The 16,922-nt window shown below is 44.2% G+C and overlaps 6 protein-coding genes across 6 annotated transcripts; 3 read left to right on the top strand and 3 right to left on the bottom strand.

Annotated features, from left to right (window-relative positions):
* Nucleotides 1–228: 228 nt before the first annotated feature.
* GLAREA_13096 (NAD(P)-binding Rossmann-fold containing protein) lies at nucleotides 229–1,316 on the bottom strand (the record flags this gene model as incomplete). Its single annotated transcript, XM_008084753.1, has 2 exons — nucleotides 229–908; nucleotides 968–1,316. 2 exons carry the CDS (start codon nucleotides 1,314–1,316, stop codon nucleotides 229–231), a joined length of 1,029 nt encoding a protein of 342 aa, XP_008082944.1.
* Nucleotides 1,317–2,344: 1,028 nt separating this feature from the next.
* GLAREA_13095 (uncharacterized protein) lies at nucleotides 2,345–5,456 on the top strand (the record flags this gene model as incomplete). The annotated part of the gene is made up of 4 exons (XM_008084752.1): nucleotides 2,345–2,785; nucleotides 2,846–3,445; nucleotides 3,590–4,272; nucleotides 4,349–5,456. The coding sequence occupies 4 exons, from the start codon at nucleotides 2,345–2,347 to the stop codon at nucleotides 5,454–5,456; spliced, it is 2,832 nt and encodes a 943-aa protein (XP_008082943.1).
* Nucleotides 5,457–6,632: 1,176 nt separating this feature from the next.
* Nucleotides 6,633–7,812, bottom strand: GLAREA_13094 (NAD(P)-binding Rossmann-fold containing protein; the record flags this gene model as incomplete). Its single annotated transcript, XM_008084751.1, has 6 exons — nucleotides 6,633–6,912; nucleotides 6,966–7,251; nucleotides 7,309–7,451; nucleotides 7,507–7,572; nucleotides 7,626–7,674; nucleotides 7,722–7,812. The coding sequence occupies 6 exons, from the start codon at nucleotides 7,810–7,812 to the stop codon at nucleotides 6,633–6,635; spliced, it is 915 nt and encodes a 304-aa protein (XP_008082942.1).
* A 1,289-nt stretch (nucleotides 7,813–9,101) lies between these two features.
* On the top strand, nucleotides 9,102–10,079 carry GLAREA_13093 (alpha/beta-Hydrolase; the record flags this gene model as incomplete). Its single annotated transcript, XM_008084750.1, has 1 exon — nucleotides 9,102–10,079. The coding sequence occupies one exon, from the start codon at nucleotides 9,102–9,104 to the stop codon at nucleotides 10,077–10,079; it is 978 nt and encodes a 325-aa protein (XP_008082941.1).
* Nucleotides 10,080–11,984: 1,905 nt separating this feature from the next.
* Nucleotides 11,985–13,209, top strand: GLAREA_13092 (Ankyrin repeat-containing protein; the record flags this gene model as incomplete). Its single annotated transcript, XM_008084749.1, has 3 exons — nucleotides 11,985–12,087; nucleotides 12,145–12,704; nucleotides 12,769–13,209. 3 exons carry the CDS (start codon nucleotides 11,985–11,987, stop codon nucleotides 13,207–13,209), a joined length of 1,104 nt encoding a protein of 367 aa, XP_008082940.1.
* A 1,089-nt stretch (nucleotides 13,210–14,298) lies between these two features.
* Nucleotides 14,299–14,973, bottom strand: GLAREA_13091 (TPR-like protein; the record flags this gene model as incomplete). Its single annotated transcript, XM_008084748.1, has 1 exon — nucleotides 14,299–14,973. One exon carries the CDS (start codon nucleotides 14,971–14,973, stop codon nucleotides 14,299–14,301), a length of 675 nt encoding a protein of 224 aa, XP_008082939.1.
* Between the last annotated feature and the right edge of the window lie 1,949 nt (nucleotides 14,974–16,922).

Raw genomic sequence — 16,922 nt, 5'->3', positions numbered from 1 at the left:
ATTGTGTTCTTTAACGTGGTAGGGTTCCTGTTGTCCCATAATATCTAAAAACCTTCATTTCAGAGAACACGCAACTTAATACTATCAACCACTTGTAACTTCCATTCTGACTGATAAGCTTACTGGTTCTAGTAGCTGTGTAATGGCGCATGTAGCAAACGGAATCGATGGCTGCAATGTCTCGCGACATACAGCATTACTTGCCCCCAACCATCTGCAAAAGTACATTTATAAGATGTCAGAAGAGTGACGTCTTCCGGTGATCGACTCAATTTCATTAATAACATGTAACCACATTCTTTCCTCTGATCCATTGTCCCTCGCTGTGATGAGATGCTCGAGCTTTTCACGAGAAACATGGTCGCCGTGTGCGTCAATGCTGTAACTTCCGCTAGCCAGATCTCCGTCTGCACCATTAGCAGCAGTCATGCCTTGTAAGAGTGGTGCTCCCGTACAGCCACCTGTTTTTGGAGAGAATCTGGCGCTAGTTGCAATAAACAAACTCAACGCTGCACTTTCAGTTGAAGTCGTATATGTGACAAACATGTCCGACCACAAATTGAATAGCACACGAGCTACTGCTAAAAAGCCCTTCGCATCTTTTCCAAAAGGTGTCTTGACGAATCCAGGGTAGTTGTGGACGAAGCTGATATCTTTTGCTAGTCGAGACAATACGTTGTTCGCCATGGTGATCATCGAAGCCATATGAGGTCGTGATTTCAATGGTTTCTTAACGATGAAGTCGGATGCAAAGTCATTATCAAAATCTCCTTCGAAACCTGCAGCAAAGATAGATACTACCCGCTTGAGATGAGTTGCCCGTTGAATAACTGGCAGGAGGTTCAAAGCAAACAGAATTCGAGAAGTAATTGTCAGTGCGTATGTATAACATAGACCCTCGGTGGTGACTGATGTTTGGATGCATTAGCGTTGAAAAACAACAAAAGAACTGGATCAGAATGCTTACGTTCAGTCGACATAGTGCCCTGGGTTTGAAATAGCAAATTAACAGACTGTTCCTTGGCCTTGATCTGCCTGCATACTTCTTCGACATTCTTGAGAAGCGCGACATTAGATTTGATAAAGATGTATTCACCAGAGGAATTGAGTTGGGTTGCTTCGGCAATGATTCGATCAGCAGCAGTCTGCGAGCGCCCGACGAAATAAATTTTGGGTTGGATAGTCTGCTGCGCGAAAGCTTTCATTGCATATTCGCCTATACCACTCGTTGCGCCCACAAAAACTGCAACCATTTTTGCAGGAAGTGATTCGGCGAGAGTCGAGTTGGATTTCTCCATGCTGTGAAGATGGACCATATTTGATGATGAAAAGCCTTTTTGTTGTTTGGCGCAGAAACGAGGGTTTTGCTATTGGAAACAGTCAGCCGAGTAGCGTTCATATTTAGATCTTTGACTGACTGACTTGTAAGTAGAAGTTCAGAAAATCTAATAAGTATCAGATTAAGCGGAAACTTAGTATGGTTGAGCAACTCTGAACCTTTGCATTAAGCTCGAGAAAGTCTTAATGGATGATGGTAGTAGTTTTATCACGCGATTATTTGCGAGGAATAATCTAAACACACTAGTGAATATAAATTCGAGCCTAGCAAAGCGGCAAAGCACGTTGAGTTCGCACTGGAGGGGTTAGCGAATGCGAAGAATGGGGTTTAGAAACCCACTTACGCTTACGGGGCGGGGTAATAAATTCTCCGCCGTTATAAAATCAACTTTCTAGTTAGTAACTTTAGTAATCTTCTACTATCCTCTAGTATCTTAGGTGTTTATCCACTCTACCCTAACTTGCTAAGGCTTGGCTCGGGTCTTCCTAGAGTCTACTTAGAGTATTCTTAGGTATACTCTCTATAATTATTAACTTTTAACGAGACACCTTAGAAAGCCTCCTTCGTTTAATCTAGAGTCTAATTATATTCTATCTATACTTTATACTATAAGCGATTTCTTATATATTTCTTTCCTTATTAATCTAGAGAGACTATATTTATAACATTATCTATTAATTAATACAGTAGTTAATAGACTACCTTTACTCTACCGTAGTAAATAGTAAGTCGATTCTTGTTTCTAGTTTAATTGAATAGAGTGTGTGCGACGGCTACCTTGAGCGTTTATAATGCTTCAAAGGTTTTATTGGTAGATAATGTCGTACAGCGCGGTACAGAACTGCGCGTCCACGAACCAATCTGGGAACCCGCTCATCAAAGCGGCTGACAGTCAAGTAACGTGACGTGACGCGGCAGTGGTTACTCTCAGCCGGGAAAGTTGCAGTGCTACCAACGATGAACTGTTCCCAATCAAGCTGACTTGGGTACCATATTGACCAAGCAATGGATCCAATTGCTGCTGTATCTCTCGTGGCGGCGGTCTGTCAGCTGATCGACTTCGGCGGTAAGATCACATCGAAAACATACGAGATCTACACGTCTGCAAGTAATTCCCTTGCAGTTGACAACGAACTAGCCCAAGTCGCGTCACAAATTCTTGATCTATCGGAGAAATTACGCCCTGGTCTTAGCGACGAAATTGTGTCTATTTGTTATACTCAAGACGAGCAGGCACTCGCGGATATCTGCAAAAGTTGCAACGATGTAGCAATGGAACTATTTAAGAAGCTAGACAAGCTTAAGACAAGTAATGATGGAAGTAAATGGAGTAGCTTCAGGAAAGCAATCAGACATGCTTGGTCAGAAAAGGAACTAGAGGAGCTGTCAGGAAGACCTATCGGCGCTCCGTGGAGCTTTGGAGCTAAATGTTCTTACTACTTTGAGGTAGGTTGTCGGATTCACATAAACACTAGCCGTCATTAATATTCTACCTACACAGTGCAGAATCTTGAAACACATTTCGACGATTTTAGCCAGGGGCTTCAGGAAATTGCCCGAATTGCAACCACCTTGGAGGAGCACCAAACCGAGGCTTCCAGGCAGTTACAAGATCATACTGTTGTAATTACGCAGGTCTTAAGTAAGAGCGAAGAAATCAACGAGCATCATCACAAAGAAACTCGAGAGTCAATTATTCAAGCCATACATGACATGGGAACTCCATCTGGACGTCGCCAGAGCATTCAAAAGTTCCCTGGCATCATTCCGGCTCTTAAAGTAGCGGAACGGGACATGACCCTGGCTTGTGAGATGTCGATTCTGAAAGGACTGACTTTCTCCACGATTACTGATCGATACGACGATGTTGGGGAAGCTCATCTCCAGACGTTCGAGTGGATCTTCGAACGCCGGCCATTAAATAATGGAAAACAGAATATCAGGGCAAGTGAAACAAAGAAGTGGAGTAATTTCGTGGACTGGCTCCGTAGTGGCCAAGGAATCTACTGGATAAATGGCAAGGCAGCATCTGGAAAGTCTACGTTGATGAGATACATATATGACCACGGGCAGACCCACAAGGAGCTCTGTGCTTGGTCCAATGGGGTATCTTTAGCTACTGCAGGATTCTTCTTCTAGCTTTCTAGAACCGCGATACAAAAGTCTCAATTTAGTCTTCTACGCGGATTGCTCCACGAAATCCTACGACAGCATCGGAAATTGATACCAGTTGTTTTCCCCGATGACTAGGATGACATTCATACTCAAATACTTGGTGTCTCGAAAGTAATCGATGAATTTGCCCCGACTCTGTCCAAAATTAAGCAGGCATTCATGCGTCTTGTCAAACAAACAACTATTCCAGTGAAATTCTGTCTATTTGTGGATGGGCTGGATGAGTATGACGGCAACTACAAAGATATAGTAGATTTCTTCGAGTTGATTACTTTATCGCCTAGTGTCAAGGCTTGTATATCCAGCAGGCCGTTGTTGGTTTACGAAGAAGCGTTTGGAGGATTTCCAAGCCTTCGTCTACAAGACCTCACCTTCCAAGACATCGAACTCTATACAACCGAGAAGCTTCAGAAGAACAGCAAATTCCAGAAGCTTTCACTTGAAGAGCCAGAAAGAGCCCCCATTTTGATTCAGGAAATCGTCACGAAAGCGGATGGGGTATTTTTATGGGTGAAGCTCGTAGTTAACTCCCTTCTTACTGGACTCCGAAATCGGGATGATGTGTCAATCTTACAACAACGGCTACGTGTGTTGCCTTCAGATCTGGAACATCTCTACGAACATATGCTCAAATTCCGAATTGAGTCTATCTATGAAAACCAGTCATCCCAAATATTTCAATTAGTCTATGCGGTTGACAAGCCTCACACAACACTGTCGCTGGCACTGGCGTTAGACGAGAACCTCCACAGGACTATGTATACACGAGAAGACAACTTGAACGAAATTGAAATTTCGGAAATGTGAAATCATGGGCGACAGATTGAAAAGCAGATGTGCAGGTCTCCTTGAGATCCGAGGTGTACACAAAGAATCTGGTAGTATGGGAACAGTGCAGTACATGCACCGCACTGTCAGAGACTTCTTTATGATTCCTCGTACTTGGTCATTCGTACTTGCTGCCACAGCTCAATCAAATTTCAGGCCTCAATACTCCGTGCTGAAATCTATTCTTCTGCACCACAGGCTTGTTTCCACGAGATACTTAGGTCCTAGCTTATTTGCCACAGCTAAACAGGTACTAAAGGCTGCTCAAGAGGTGTGCAGCGACGTGGAAGATCCAAACGACTCTTGCGAACTGCTCTTAAATACATTAAATAATACACTGAATGCAGAGTACCATGGAAAGGGCTTCCTAAATAGTGACCCACCCCATTGGTCTGGGTTAGTAGACATCGAACATCCAAGGCAATGGCCAGATTCGTTCACATCTGCCGCCGTGCAGTATGGTCTATTAAGTTACGTTGAAAATCAGCTAGATAGAAGGAAGGAAGCCCTACTAAAGAAGAACGGACGTCCCCTACTGGATATCGCCCTTAGCATCCATTCCTGCGCCATATCAGTACCATTACCGACAAGGCGAGACATAGCAACTCTACTCCTCAAAGCCGGTGCAGATCCAAACCAACTGGTTGGGAGCTTCACGGTTTGGCAAAATTTCTTGCTATCGGCTACAGCAAGCGTGTTTCCTAACGAAGATCTAATGATGTTCCTTGAAATTCAAGAGGAGCTTGTTGCTCACGGCGCCAGTTTTGTGGGAGTTGTATTCACCGTTGCTGAGCAATATCGCTGGTGCAGAAATATCCGCAGTCTATGGCACAAGCTGGCTCCAGAAAGAACGGAACGACTGATGATATCAATTCAAGTTGATAACAGTGTTGCGCCGCAAGTTTCGCTCGAGACACCACTAAACTCCCCTCTTTCACCCCCAGCTACGCCGCTTACCCCACCGACTCCAACCGCAACTGAGATTGGCTTGACTCATGCCACAATCTCTCGTCAGAATGAAACTTGTGGCAAAATTAATGACGAAAATCCCAAAGTAAAGCAAGGACGGTCGTTCACCCAGAAGATCCGCGAGTGGAGGAAGAGTAAGACATAAGTTCAAAGAAAGTTCGGCTGGTTGTAAACAAATCACAATTTCAACGATTCAATTTTCCAATGTCGCATTGCTCTGTAAGTGCAATTTTGGAAGTTCTCTAGCTCTACTGTGGCCTAGATAGCTAAGTTTCAAGCCAACTAGAAGTCCCCGCCGTCTCGGCAAATAGAAGTCGCGTCAGTACTTGCGGTGGAATTTAGCCTAAGTTACAATAATCCGATCGTCTGATAGTGAGTTCAGACCTTACAAGGCAAAATCTTCGTCTTCATAAACCCCGCAGTCTGCCGGTTCAGTCATTATTTCTTCGAATTCGTCGTTCAATCAGCCGTTGAGATCTTGGATATTTATACCCCCTTACGATAGGGTTGTCGCCATAAACGCACTAAAAGCCGCACTCAAACACGTTTCTGCCCCTGCTGTCGTTTGTCGAGCTGAAAAACCTGAGCGGATTGCCTTTGGATGGTGCCAGTGACATAGAGTGTTGGGATTACTGGATGAACCATGGGACTACCAGGCATCAAGCGACGGGAACTTTTGTGATGAGTAAGCCTGGCAGTGAAAAGAGCAATAGACAAGAACTTCAAGGTTTTAGAAGTGGAAGCACTAAGAGTTCTCGGTCCAAGTGTAGCTCCTGTGTTACCAGGGAGACATACTCACAAGCGCAGCTTACCTGATAGCCAAGGTGGGGGTGAAAAGCTGATCAAGAAGTTTCACCTCTGACTTAGTACATCGACCTGAATTAGAGGCTCTAGAACCGCGTGATATAAGTGAATAAACTTTCTGCTTTTAAAGGTTCGAATTAGTAATGAACAGATTGGGCTGAGGCTGTTAGTCTGGATTGTCAAGAATTAGTATTGTGAAGCAGTGATTCTCTGGAACATACACGATCTTCGGCAATATGCTAGCGATCAGAGGAATGAATTGTTGAATGAAATTGGATGTGTATGTGTAACGAGAAACATTGACATCAAAATGATTGTGGCAATATGACGCCGAGGCAAAGAGAGACCACTGATTCTTTCAAAAAGACTGGAAGTCTAGCACCGAATTTGAAATGTCTTTTAAAAGAAGTATTGTTTTCATTGATTCCTATTTCCCAGTAAAACCGCTAAGCTGCTACTGCATTGCCATGGTCAGCAAACCCAGTTTCGCCAGATCTACTTTAAAAGCATGTCGAACTTATGACAAGAACAAGCCCTTCTCCGGGGGAGCTGGTTTCATTTGATCTGTTTGGATCTCCTGAAGCAGGTCATTCCCAGGAAAATCGTCAATATCCAGGTCCAGATATCCTTTTGGTGCCCATTTTCTTGGTGAGAGGAACAGAGATTTGCCATTGATTGATTTGTCAGACAAAATCCGCAAGAGGGTAGTTCTTGCATCCTCTGTTGTTGCAAATTCTACGCCAACCGATTTGACGTGCTCGAAAGCTTCTTCTGGCAGTATCGCTGTCCTGACATACCTATTGATTCATTAGTAAGAGCATTAGATATTTCAGGTTGGGGATTTACTTACCATGGGGAGATAACATTAATCCGACTGCCGTGATAATGTGCTGTTCTCCGAAGAGAATGCATGATACCTCTCACGCCAAACTTTGTTGCTGGATATACAGGTCCTCGAGGAACATCAAGGAATGCGGCACCAGAGCCAATCAATACCAGACATGTGTCTTCCTGGCGCGGCGATTGTTTCTCTCCGTTTTGCTTGATGAAGTAGTGGAGTGCAAGTTTGGTACTATAGAGTGCTCCTTTGAGATTGACATCAACAGCTTTCAAATTTGGTTCTTTGGGTTCCTGATCTTTCCCTCCCAAATCCGTCAGTTAACAAACACGGTCTGATGCAAAGATCTACAAACCTTCGAAGGCAAAAATCTCATCTTCAGGGCAGATACCCGCGTTGGCTACGACAAAGTCGACCTTACCGGTGAAAGATGCAGCTTCAGCGAACATGCGAGCCTGATCTTGCCAGTTTGAGACGTCACATTTTACAAACTTTGCACTTTACAATTTTTAGCTTAGCATAACATTCAATTTACGGAGAGCTCATTACTTACTTCTTCAATTCCGACGCAATCTTCTCACCCCGATTTTCGTCGAAGTCTCCGATGCACACATTGACTCTGTTTTTGAAGGCGTCAGGAAATAGAGCAATATTTGAGGATTAGACGCATACCCTTCGGCGGAAAGCGCTCTTACGTATGCTTCTCCGATTCCATTCGCACCTATTGTCGTTAATGGGTGTCCTTCAAGAACAAACAACCATGCTCACCTCCAGTCACAATGACTGTTTTTCCCTTCAAGCTGCCTGTATCAAGTTCTTTGGTGCAGTCTACCGGGGCAGACGTCGTGTAACCTTCCATAACTGGTGATTAAGAGTATTTAATGCTGACAAGGAGAGTTGAAAGGGAGAATTAAAGAGCTAAAGGTGCAGAGAAGGTAGCATGTCCAGCTTCGTTCAAGTGCAGAAGGAGGAAAGGGAAGTTATATTTGAACTTTTCCTGGCTACGTCGATAATATACCCTTCCCTAGTTCCTTCCGCCTGCGAGGCAAATAAATTGCTTACCATTTGTCACATAGCGTGCTTATGGCTGGAGATCGGTTGTTGAAATCGTATCCAAGAATGCTAAATCGGACTTAAGTTGTGGCTTGAGCAAACCGCATATTTTTGTACTTTGTGGCATGGTCAGAAACGCCGGAACAAATGATTCTCAGTAGTCGTCTAGACGAAAACTCGATTCTGGTACAATAAGCGTTCGATTCACCCCATCAATATCTTGTGACAAAAGTTGTCCGTGCTAAGACATGTTGAATTAAAGAGCGTTATAAAACGACTTCAAGAAGCATCATTAAGTGTACCATCTTGGCCGCCAGGTACGTCACATGGGAAGGTCCGCACGAAGTGGCCTAGAATCTCCGTCTAGTGTATACGTACTCTTCTCTCTCGAGCTGGATCACCAAGTACTTCCCGTTAGGCCTTTGTTGCCTTCCGAAAGTGTCACCGATATTTCGTCTGCTTGCATTTCGCTCACAGTAGGTACTCGAGTACTGCCCGTGCGTCATTCTCATGCAGCTTGCTTACTGTGGGTCTCGGGCCTAACAGACTCGGGAATCATTTTAGCCCCCCATTCACGTGCTCTCCTACCCCGCTTAAATGCTTGGCATAAGAACGAAATTGCTAGTGTAAGGATATACTTTCTACCTCATATCACCGAGGATGCAACCTTTTACCATTTGGCGGAGTCGAGCAGTAGATTCGGGGTTAAGCACAACTGTTTCCTCAGTTCGATTGTCAGCTCCACTCCAATATAAGAGTCCCAAGACTCCCCTATCCATTATTTTCCTCATTCCCTGGGCTTCCAAGACTTGGAAAACACGCGGCTAGAGCCATCAAGGGGGGAATTTCCTCTTGCCCAGCTTCCTTGTTCGAGTCAATCATATTGTCCGTCGGCAGTTGTGACGTCGATGATGGCAGTGCAATATCTGTCGGCCAAGTGGTCGTGGAATATAAAGAGTAGCAAGTTAGCATACGAAAGGACTGCTAGATCTCTACCGCGATCTCTACACCATCACTTCATCTCTAGGAAACTGCTTGTATTCAATTACATAGCAATTCAACTGTCAACCCTGTCAATCCATAAGCTCAACAACCATGAAGCCGGGCGGTACCATCAACTCACTGAGCATCGCGCTACTGAACGGTTTGTCGACGGCAATGGCACAAAACCTGTCATACGGAGCCGATAATTGGTATACCAGTAACCAGGTGACAGTTCAGCCAATTACCTTCCTTGATCAGTTCCAGTCACCCATTGCTGGCAATATTTTCATTCCCAACAGTGTTGACCGATATGGCAACGGTACCGGCAGTACCAATAGCACCACGAGTGCGCCTGCTCTCGTCGTTGGGCATCCTATGGGCGCGGTGAAGGAACAGAGTGCCAACCTCTATGCCACCAAGATGGCTGAGCAAGGTTTCGTAGCCATCTCGCTGGATATGCCCTTCTGGGGTTCGAGCGGAGGACGACCTATGAATACTGTCGCTCCAGAGTCGTACGCTGAAGCAATCAGCGCGGCTGTCGACTTCCTAGGAACACAGGAGTTTGTCGATCGACAGAGAATAGGTGCAATCGGTATCTGTGGAAGTGGTTCTTTCGTGATCAGCGCGGCTAAAATCGATTCCCGCATCAGAGCGGTGGCTACATCTAGCATGTACGACATGGGAGCGGTCACTCGCAATGGTATACAGCGTGCTTTGTCCCTCTCGGAGCGTCACGATATGGTCGACACTGCTTCACAACAGCGCTGGGCTGAGGTTGACGGTGCCAATATTGCTATCACCGGTGGTACTCCCGACGTCCTGACCCCAGAGACTGATGCCATTGGACGCGAGTTCTATGACTACTATCGAACTTCTCGTGGAGAGTTCACTCCTCCAACAACCACGCCAAACATGACTACCCACCCAACTGTCGCAAGCCAGCCCAAGTTCCTTAACTTCTATCCCTTCAACGACATTGACACCATTGCACCGCGTCCTATACTTTTCATCTCGGGTGATCAGGCACATTCACGCGAGTTCTCCGAGGACGCGTATTCTCGCGCTGCTTGGCCAAAGGAGCTATTCTAGATTCCTGGGGCAGGACATGTTGACCTCTACGATCGCACTGAGCTGATTCCTTTTGATAAGCTTACTAGCTTCTTTGTCGAGAATCTTGCTCCTGTGAACTCAACTTCACGGAGGCGTTAATCATGATATTTGGTGGTGGGGTGAGGTTAATATTCAGTCATGTGATGATGGAGGAGCAGCCTAGAGGTTGTATGAAGACCGAGGGGCTGTTGTACATAGTTCAATCTCAGGAGAACTTCTTCAAATGCAATGCTTACTTGTCAGATATCGTCCTTACCAGGCGATGTATTTTATCGTAGGTGAGTGGGCGTTAGGAGGTATTGTCTAGCATAGTGTGTTGTTCATCGTTCAGTGGTATAGAAACAGCATATTCGGCGTAAATAAAAAAGTCTAAGCATAAGATATCAGAGCATCATGACAACTATTAAGACGTCATAATTCACTTATGTAGTTCATAATCACGTTGAAGATAACAAAAGTTCGACTATTAGTACAGTAATGCAAAGTAAAATCGCGTTCCGCGCTTGTCTATATTGCTACAGCCTAATTTCAGTTTGGTAGAGGCGTTGGCTACATATATTATATATATTGTTCACTGACATGAGCGCTACTACTTTATTAATTCCGAGAGCTTATACTGTACGGCAATTGTTTGGATAGTTCTGAGGTTTAAAACTGCTTAAATCTAAAAGATCTCTTAAGCTCAGTGAAACGAAGCCCCTCGTGCATGTTTTAAGACCTGGAATTCTGATAATATCTAAATATCTACTTGTTATCCTCTCGCTACACATAGTTTTCGTAATTCTACTTTAATTCGGCAAAATGCAGAAAATCATAAGTGTAGACTTGTGCATTAAGGCGCTTACTGGCACACAAACAGAAATAACCGAAATCATTATAAATAGTTGATTTGATGGCGATGAAGAAAATGTTTCTTTAGCGTAGCAACTATTTCTAAGAACCTTCGAGGGTTCTTGGAAATTCCCAATAGTTCACACAAAACTAGCATGTTTTGCTGGCATTCTGCCGGTCGAGAACCTGCGGAAGATGGAGAGCTCGATTTTGATTGTCACTCTGCTTGTAAGCTAGACGGAGCAGTGGTGAGGAGGATGGGCTTACAAAAGCTAGCAAGGGTGTAAGTTACCTCCGAGTAGCTATCCCCAACACGGCCAGCTTCGGGCGGGGGTACGGTCAGCTTACCATTGGCCTCGTGACCATTAAAGGCTTCTCTCAAAATATCGAACCGTTGGTAAAAGTGTTGTGAGTAGTATTTTACTTGGGCCCCGGTTTTTGAGACTTAAAAAAATGTGTCTCTTGACATTCAACCTAGAACAAGTCTCAATGGATGTGTGCACCCCATAAATCTTCAGTAAAGCTTATGTTGCAGTCAAGTGCTTGTTTTTCGCGAAGCTTGAATCCACAAAGCTTGTCCTTGCCTTTCCTCAGCAGTCTCACCAACAGATGTTGAGAAAACGAAGTCCAACCAACACCTTCCAACAAGATATACGAGATCGCACCACTTTTGTACAGCTAATTGGGGAAAGTAACTACGTAAACCCCCTATTCTGAGCGATCTGGTGTTCGGAATTCCAACACTCCCTAATCATGGACTCATCGTTCTCTTTCTCCCAGCCGGTGCAATCACTCAACTTGGTTTTCGTAGTCCATCTTTGTTTGTTCGGATTTGCACATTCCATCGAGATTGCCGTACGGTCGGTCTTTGGTAAGAGCATTCGAAGTCAATATCGACCTTCTATGTAGAAGCTTTTTCACAAAGCCGCAGCCACATGTGATCAAATTGCGGCCAAAGTATGGTTTTAAAAGTACAATTGCAGATGTACCAAAATCTATATTTAATTGTGATGGTATGAGTTGCGACTATATGCTGCACTGTGCTCTATCGAAATGCATAGGGATAGAGACAGTAACGCTGAGGAGGTGAATCGACGAGACTCGCAGATGCGAGAACGTCAAAGGGCACAAAATCGCCTTGCTCAAAGAAAATTGCGTTTGTGGAGACCCGACCAAGGTTAACATTCTGAATGACACTAACTCGTTAATTTAGGGTTGAGCCGAACCAGACTCCTGGAATCAACCCAGCAGCAAACGCAACACGGCTCGGATCCGATCACAAATAATGCAACAACTTCAGCCCTAAAGAAGAGTGACATTCCGTCCAGCCAAGAAAAGAGTTTGCCCATGCAAAACTACAAATTACAGACACCACCCATCGACCATGATTCATATCTTAGCGACGCACAACCCCAACAGACTTTCATAGGTTTGTATGAACCCTCTGAATCGAATATCATAAATGAATACGACGTCAGTATATGGAACGGTGAAGCGCTGTCGCCACTACCAACATATCCATTTGCGGGTCAGGGCACGGAAGCTGCGTGTATGCCACTACATCCCTATCCGAATATCAGCAATTCATGGCAAGATCGCAGTTTGGTGGTTGATGACCCACATCGGCAGCCTTCTATTTGGATAATACCTTCAGAAAACCATTCCATTTCCTATAACTCAAAGACGAGCTCGTGCGAAACCATGATAAGCCCGCCCACCGCCGAGCCGTATTCTATCAAAGAGCATATTGAACCACAATCGAAGATCCACGAGGTACAGTAAAGGCTAGACTTTGAAAAATACAGGGTCATTGAGCTAACACATTTTGTTCAAATAGAGCCTTATATCTCTATCGAGCCCAGAAATGTTACAGGCACAACAGGAGCAGGATATACCAACGAACAACTTAAAGGTCGCGCCGATAGAAACAAAGTATAATTCAAAATGCCAACCCAGTCCAGTAGGTAAAACCACATTGCATTTGGCAGCCGAAGAGGGTCACGGTGCGATTGTGAAGTGCCTGTTGGAATTTGGAGCAGAAATCGATGCAGTCGACGGATCTGGATCGACGGCTTTACTTAATGCTGTGAGAAGTGGATGTCGAGATGTCGTAGCTATGCTGCTTGATAAAGGCGCAAGTACAACCGCGAGAGACAATGAAGGCTGGACAGCACAACATTTAGCGGGTATCAACGGTTTTGAAGATATTATTAGGCTTCTGATACGGAAAGGAGTGGATTTGAACGCCAAAGTTGAAGCTAAAGGTCCTTTCTCATAAAGTTGATTGGACGAGTCTGTTTTTCTCAGTTGCAAGAAAGTATTGCACGTTTTGATCCAAGGAGAAACTTGAACTCTTTGTCAAGGGGTATTATTGTGGTTTTCATATTCTGTCTCCATCAATGTTACTTCTTTGGGTTCATCGACCTAGACAGAGATTTGCATCACCTTGCTAATCAAGGGCGCGTCTCAACATGTGTTCCTCGCCACTCTAAAAACCGAGTAAGTAATTGCAATCATATTGGTTATGGCATGACACATGTCTGAGGATATTGAAGCAGCTCGGCTGTACAAGTACCTCAAGAACTGCCAGCAAATTATCCTGGTCGAGGATGGAGAAACCCTAAGAATAATCGTCTCTCTGGTTGAGCGCGCCAAATTGAGTTCTTGGTATCAATACAATGTTTCATGTAATTGAGTTAAACCCCATACATTCATAACAAAGACCGATTGTGAACTTACAAGGGAGGATTGAGGCACGCTCAAATTCGGCTGTCGGTTCCCCATGATAAACTGGAATTGATCAAAAGTTTGACTTCGTCGAAAATATACCACTCTTATGTAATGGCGCTAACGGCAGGAAACCATGAGAACACTCGCTATATGCATTGTGTTTTCTGTCGGCTGAAGCGATAGCGAGTGTATTGCTGAATTTGATGTCCAAATTTCGAATAGTAGGAAGAGAATGGAGGGTAAGACCAAACAATAGCGCCTGAATTTGAGCTTTTCAAAATCACCGGAGCGTTCCCAAGATATCTCCATACCATTTCTCTCTCTTCGATGACTAACAAGCAAATGCAATGCTGGAATAATCCGGAAGCGGACCTGAGTCCGTCTCTCGAGTTAATCTTGACCTATTTACTGATTTTGTATTCACAAAGGGTTCGATCACATTCCAGGTCAACTAGTGATTGTCATGGCTTTCTAGTGCAAGAATTTCAAGTGTCCACTTTGCACTGTTGTCTACAGCGAATTAATCCTGGGTTATGCATGGTCATCAAAGCCCTCGTTGTCTGGGAAGTTGGTTTTATTAGTTTTTCGGACCCGTTCCAGTCCCTGAGATGCATAGCTTTGATAGGGAATGAGAAATCTAAAGCGAAATATTTCTGCCCTGCTCCGAGATGCGAAGTTCAGCCTCGACCCTTTCCAGGTCATTCTTATGCGTGACTTGACTTTCGTTATCCATTGAGGAGTCTCGTAGATTTCTAACGCCTTCAGCAATTATCTCTCTAGCCTCTGCATATCTTCCTTGTTTTCCTATGGCAAGTGACAGCTCCGGTAAAGTTCCGATAACCTGCCGGCTACCTGTGCCGAGTGCTTCTATCAACTCTGGTAGAAGGCTCTTAAGGATCTCTTCAGCATCCGTAAACCATTCGTTCGAGTTTAAGACGCGAGCCAAATTGTACACAACAGCGAGGTTCCTTCGACCTTCGACCTTTTCATGGAATTCCAATACCGTACGCCAATTATTCTTTGCTTGTGCATGCTTCCCTAATATGATCTGTTCCCGAGCCAACTCAAACATATTCTCAAAGGTGTCTGGGTGCTCAGGGCGATCGTGAAAAGAACTTTGTTTCGTCTTGATCGTGTACAGATGTACTTGTTCTGCCGCTGGGTGGTTCGTCGTTTTTGGAAATGGACAATTAGATTTTCTAAAATCCTCAGAGTTTCGAGGGTGCTTGGGTTTTCGCGGATCTGTTTGACCTCGGCGGGAGAGGCTGTTGATCTTACGGCCACACGTAAACCAGGAGTTGCCGACTCCCATAGGGAAACTGCAATATCGGTATTAAGTCCCGGGGTCTTTTTTGATGCGGTCATTTTATGGCGAGCTTGAAAAGGATGGAAAATGTTAAAGAGTATGTTTACGAGTTTTCTACCAGTATCTTAATTCTCAGATCTCAAATAATCAAGTAATTGGTCAGCTTTAGGCAGCATACATCTTCGTATCTTATCAAATAAACCCCCGCCGGTGGCGTCAGAGAATCATGCTTCCAGCATCGCTGACGTATGTGCTCGTGGCTCCTTCCTTATCTGTCTTTCGCTATCAGACCTCGATGTACCTAGTGTTGGTACTTTGTTGGTGTTGACATTAACCGGCCCAATTACTGGATTGTTCTTCAGCATCAACATCAGCATTTCAAGAACTTTCAGGAGTTTATAACCCAGATATTCGATCCAGTAGCTGGTATCAAAGAGAGCCGAGTGTACACATATCTTGAACATCTTAACAAAGATTTCGACACAACAACAGTCAATACCAAGCAGCTTGCCACGTCTAGTATTCGCCTTTTCTGCTGTTTCAAATCGCAATTTGGAACGAAAAAAAATGAAGTGTACTCAGCTTGGCATAGTTCTAGTTTTCCCCTTGCTTATTCCAGCTGCTTTTACGCTGTCTACATGGAGGGAAAATGTGGAGCTTTTTGAGTTAAAGTGTGATATTACACACAATCCACCAAAGTGGTGTGTCGGTAAAACATCTCTTCCCTCCGAAAATCAATTTTTTTTACATTCAATAACATATGTAAGGTCGATACGGGACTTATTTCAACTATAAGAAAGGGCACATGATTAGGAACAGCGTTACACCAGAATTAGAAGAAGAAAACTTCCAGTGAGAAAAGGTTGTAGAATGAGTACCGCAGCGGAGGTCTCTTTTCGCGGGAAGAGATGTTCGGGAATTCTAGAACAGTCTGAGATATTATTCATGGCCTTAGTTTACAATTGCGACATGGATCATCTGAAATGTCGGTGTTGGAGATGTCAGCTTTCCTTGTTTCAGTGTCATTGTTCAATGCAATGTCATCGTCTGCAGAATCAGAAATTTGACGTAAGAGTGTAAGCTTCATGATGACAGTACGTTGTCAGTAAAAGCAGATCTGTCAGTATTTTGCTGGTAAAAAAAGAAGATTCAAGCTTGATACTGCCACGTGCACCTGAAACTAGTTTTGTCCACTTCTGTCATCTTAAGTAGAATTAAGCTTTTTGTCTCTACTTTGGGATGCTAAGATTTTTATAGTCCTCCGTGAACATGTTCTGTTAGGAACATTGTAAACAAAAGGAATAGACCAAGATTTATGCCAGCATCTCATGTCGTCAACAAGGTAAAATATCTTGCATTAAGCTTGAGTGTGGTTAATTGCTGATTTTCACTACAGGTTACCACTAAACATCGGTCCAAAAAGGCGACATACAAACATGGCCGACTGGCTCAGGAGACTTCCGCTTTCTGACTCACGAAAGGCATTATTTAAATCTCGATGGTACATCTTGAGCTTAATTTGTAGCATCGCCCTGTGTATACTCTTAATACTGGGCTTCAACTTGACCGCGTTCTCGCAAATACTACGCCTGACTTTCAAATCAAGACTCTTTCCAAAAGATTCATGGTCAGCCTCCAACGACCAATTCATATTTGACTGTGGTTCCACAGTGTCTGATGCAAAGTCTCGTGGCTGTATCTTTGACCCAATGGCTGCTGCTTGGCTACCATTAAACTGTTATGACCCTCTCGCTGCGAAAGAAGCGTTATCAAGTTACTCTGAGTCCGTTGCACTGGGGATCGATGGAGAATTTCCCTGGTTTGAAGATCAGAATCATACTATCTCCATTCCACCTGCTTTGTTGGGACTACGCGATGAGCAGATGGCATATTCAACTTCTGGCTATCACATTGCACATTGTTTGTATATCTGGCGGCTAGGTGTCATTGCAATG

This window comes from Glarea lozoyensis (genome assembly GCF_000409485.1).
Source record: "Glarea lozoyensis ATCC 20868 chromosome Unknown GLAREA22, whole genome shotgun sequence".
Taxonomy (NCBI): domain Eukaryota; kingdom Fungi; phylum Ascomycota; class Leotiomycetes; order Helotiales; family Helotiaceae; genus Glarea; species Glarea lozoyensis.
This window is presented reverse-complemented; position numbering and strand designations above follow the sequence as displayed.